We start from the raw sequence: 4,324 nt of genomic DNA, 5'->3' as shown, positions 1-4,324 counted from the left end.
ACACACACAAAAATCGCAAAAACTGAGGAATTGATGACATACTTGTGGAAATTTTTGTTGACCAAGCATGTAATGTAAATCGTTTAATGCCTTTTTAGCTGCAATTATACCAGTTTTCGAATTAATAAATTTAACGTTGTTTGTCAAATCGTTGTCTATCCATGAAGTGTACTGCCTTTTCTCATCTACCACGTGTATCTGAAGAAAATAAAATTTCAGAAAATCTTGTAAATATATAGAATTTCATGGCAAAAATACAAAAATTTGAATTTGTACTACGAACTTACGTGATGAGGCACTAATTCGTCGTATCCGCGATTACTACCGCTAGCACAGCACGCCATCGATACGAGTGCTGCACTCGGGAGTAGATCAAAAATACTTCGTTTCTCTACTGGACTAGGATTATCGTGAGTCACATCCATGAACAGAGCGTGAGCTATGCTCGGTATTAACGGCCGTGTTCGTGGCTGCAGGAATGCTCCAACTGGTTCTCCTCCGTATCGATATACTAATCTTCCTTGTTCATGGCTATCCCAAGCAGACATAGCTTCTACAATATAACAATTTTGATGTATTTTTATTCGCGACATGTTCTTTTTTTATTAACTGTATTTTAACAATATTAAGTAAATAACAATTTTTAAAAAGTTTGACCTCTTATTAAAGATGTGATGCCAAGACGATTCACAAAGATGTTGTCTTTTTGATCAGAGTTGGTAAACAATTCTGCGACAACATAGAGATCTGAACGAATTCGTCGTGCAGCATCAAGCATATACTGCAAAGAGAATCATGCTATTAAATAAACCTTGCTGTATTAAGATTGTTTAGAATTGTGATATACCTCAGCGACGGGGATCGGTGTAGAATGGCAATTATCTAGTCGAATACCATCGAATATTTGTGCCGTTTGTTCTACATAGGACACCATATGCTGCCATAAGAAAGGACAATCTTCTGGTTTCTGTCCATATCTATAATAATATTAATAGTATATTTTAAATTATCTGTACATGTACTTTCTACTAATAATTCATTGAAAATTTAAATAATGTTTAACTGATATTTTTACCTGAGTTTTACGCTATCTCCCCAAGCGATGAGTTCTCTTCGAATGTACACATTAGAATCAGGCTCTGCGAAATTCTTCAAGGGATCGCTATTCATGACCCATCCATTGTGAGCCATAAGATAACATCCATCATCTGAATACATTATGCTTTCTCTTTCCATTAAAGATTTAGGTGTCCCGTAATCGGTAAAGTATCTACGGAATGTATATTTATCACATCAAGAGTCATATTTAGAAATTATAACGTTATAATATTTACAAATTTAAATAAAATTACCTGGGAATGAGAGGATTTTTCTCATTAATTTCTTTAATTTGTGGACCATCAGATTGCACTCTAAAATATCTCATGCCAGCAATACTATTTTCAACAGCAGCATTTAGATGGTTTTGAATATTGTTGGTAATAACTTCATTGAGTTCTTGCAATTTATTTTTCAAGTCCTCTGCACATCGTTTCAGACGAGTTTCCTCATCGAAACAATCAGCTCTAAAGTAAAAGAATCATGCATAAGCATATGAGAGAGAGCATACATTATATATCTTATCGTATCTACATTTATTTTACCTATACGTATTATACTTCTTCAGAGCAAGCTGTATATCTATGGTTGATTTTAATCTACGAAATGCAGGATCTTGAATCACTGTAATGTCTTCGGTTGTTATATTATTTACGTCTTGTGGCATCTCATTGCGCGCTGAATTTAAGAATTCCGCTACAATTTCATTGACATCGATGGTGTACATCTCATGTATCTTCACTAGTGGCAAGAAATGTGTGTGGAGAGCATGTCGAATCGCCTAAAGAAAATAAAATAGATACAAGACACATTAAAGCAGGATCGAAAAAATTCAATTTTAATTACTGGGGAATGATTTGTGACTTACATTCAAATGATCCTCGGTGTCAACTACGGTGGGAATACCTTTAAATTCCCATTCTCCAAAAGCTACCTGAGTTGTTAATTCAAACAATGCTGCATCCAAGATATAAGCCGGACGTAAATGAGGACTATTGATGCAGTTGTATGTGCACTCCGGGTGAGAAATCAGGAAAGGACTCTCATTCGCCGTATGATTTAGAACAATATCACAGATGCTTAACATCTGAAATATAAGATAATTGAAGGATATATTTCGAGAATATTTGCAAGAATACACGATTTATCCTATTCTTGATAAACAATAATTTACCTTCCATTCATTACGCATTTTATTTGCAAATGTTTCGATATCATGGTAAGTAACTATCTTATTGTTGTCATTAAAAGCGGGATTAAGTTGAGCTTGATCCTTCAGGCTGTACGACGATTTAGAACGTCCTAATTCCTAAAACAAAACTCGCGTTTATTGCAAATATTGTATTCTTACATTATACATCAATCGCGCGAACATTACCTGAATCGGTGTAAAATGAATTGTGTTATATCCAGAATTTCGTGCTACCAGTAATTTACTTTCCCATGTAGAAAAAGGTCCTAAACTCTTTGCTAGAACTGTTTGGACTTGAATACAATCTAAAGGTAATTTCTCCCCATGTTCACCTATTTTCAATTCAGGATCCACCAGCAAGTATCCGGATGCAACAGGTTTTATATTCCCTTCGACTCTGCAAAATAGACATATCTTATTATTAAGAAATAAAATTTTACTCGTAATATTCTTAATCCACTTACTGGTTAGTGACATAATAATGGAATGACCCTGACAAAGTTAAATGTATGCTCGCCGATTCGTCAATCCATTTCAATTGATAGTAAGTATGCCTCTCGAATTTCTTATCGGTCGATAATGGATGGTTTATAAAAACCTCAAGTGTTTTTCCAAGAAGGGAAGCTCCAAGTCGAAACTCAACTATCCAATCTGCGAGTAACGTAAAATCATTTACAGTGAAGACATGCCGTAACAAAACTTATCGAAATTCAGTTTAAAAAATAATTTTAAGAGGAGCGAAATTTCTTTTTAAAAACCTTTCTTTAATCTATATAATATCCCATCTAAATGTTCTCCATTGTTCACAGTTAGAACTCTTATTTGCTCATGGGTTGTGGGACGTGATGGCAAAGAATGCATGTTTTTAATTATCTGAAATTATAAAAAGAATTTTGTATTAAAAATGTAACAGATATCGCTTGTGATTGACAGAATCAAACATTAGTGAGAGGTAGGAGATGGAATAAGTTACCAAATTTTCGAAATCAGATCTGTCAGAGAGCTTCCAAAGGGATGATACGCCTCGAGCGTAGGAAACGGGTATGTGCTTAGCCAGCAGAGTATAAGCCTTAATAAAATATTGGCATAAAGCAGTTAGCAAGCGTGCACGATATTATATTACGGCGTTTCTGGTGTATGAGCACATATAAAAGCCGCAGCTATTCTTACCCTACATACTAGAATTACAATATCGTGGTACCGCAGAGACAACTGCTTTCTACCATAAGACTTGCCCCCCAATATGTAACAAATATGGCAAGTACCATTTTCCACTGCCATCAAACAATCGTATCACTAAGACTTTTTATTAAGAATATGGTCTCGCAATTCCGCACATTGTATTGCACATTCGCGCGTATAGAACTTACTGTAGCATCCAATCCTCTACAGAGCCATTTACGGATAATTTGCAGAAAGCATCTAAAAAGCCTTAAGACCATTTTTCTTGTACTGTGAATGAAGCGTCTTATTCTCCGAGCCATTGCCAATGCGAGTTAATTGAACGTTTTTAGTTGATTGATATGGACAATTTATTAGGAAAATGATATCGCAGCATCTGCCGACATTTTACTATGTATAAGCAAAATCCTTTATACGTACTACCTATAACAGATATATAAAATAAAAACTACTAGGTGCGTAAGATTACGTAGATTATGATATTGCATATACGTTTCTATAGAAATTTTTATATATATATCTCTAATGTTGTATAAAAGTTATGAAAAACAAATATTGGTAAAATCTTGATACTTACATCATGTTTTATAAGAGGCATTACAGAATAATTTAAATAAGAGAAATTATCAAATAAAAAAATTATAAGAGAAAATATAAGAGAAATTATAATAGATTATTCATAATGCATGTTAATATTTACATTAATATATAAAATGTTATATTATAATACCAAAATACAAACATTTATAGTAATCGATTAATAATCTCTTTATTAACGTTTTATGTTAACAATTATCACTTTAATTTGTACATATACAAATATACTTTGTAAAAGATATTAACGCAATTACG

General features: G+C 33.4%; 1 protein-coding gene across 1 annotated transcript in view; it reads right to left on the bottom strand.

Moving 5' to 3' along the window:
* LOC105623566 (glycogen debranching enzyme) overlaps positions 1-3,365 on the bottom strand; it is a gene marked incomplete at its 5' end in the record, with an annotated part of 9,273 nt that extends 5,908 nt beyond the window's left edge. The window contains 13 exons of the mRNA XM_012204955.1: positions 43-198; positions 288-553; positions 658-781; positions 848-977; positions 1,076-1,270; positions 1,353-1,565; positions 1,644-1,879; positions 1,967-2,185; positions 2,273-2,407; positions 2,477-2,687; positions 2,755-2,941; positions 3,049-3,163; positions 3,264-3,365. Of these exons, the coding sequence (XP_012060345.1) occupies positions 43-198; positions 288-553; positions 658-781; positions 848-977; positions 1,076-1,270; positions 1,353-1,565; positions 1,644-1,879; positions 1,967-2,185; positions 2,273-2,407; positions 2,477-2,687; positions 2,755-2,941; positions 3,049-3,163; positions 3,264-3,365 (2,289 nt within the window). The remainder of the gene's footprint in view (positions 1-42; positions 199-287; positions 554-657; positions 782-847; positions 978-1,075; positions 1,271-1,352; positions 1,566-1,643; positions 1,880-1,966; positions 2,186-2,272; positions 2,408-2,476; positions 2,688-2,754; positions 2,942-3,048; positions 3,164-3,263) is intronic.
* Positions 3,366-4,324: the final 959 nt, after the last annotated feature.

The sequence above is a fragment of the Atta cephalotes genome (assembly GCF_000143395.1).
Source record: "Atta cephalotes unplaced genomic scaffold scaffold00059, whole genome shotgun sequence".
Taxonomy (NCBI): domain Eukaryota; kingdom Metazoa; phylum Arthropoda; class Insecta; order Hymenoptera; family Formicidae; genus Atta; species Atta cephalotes.
Note: the sequence above shows the minus strand (reverse complement) of the source record. Positions and strands in the feature narration are given on the sequence as shown.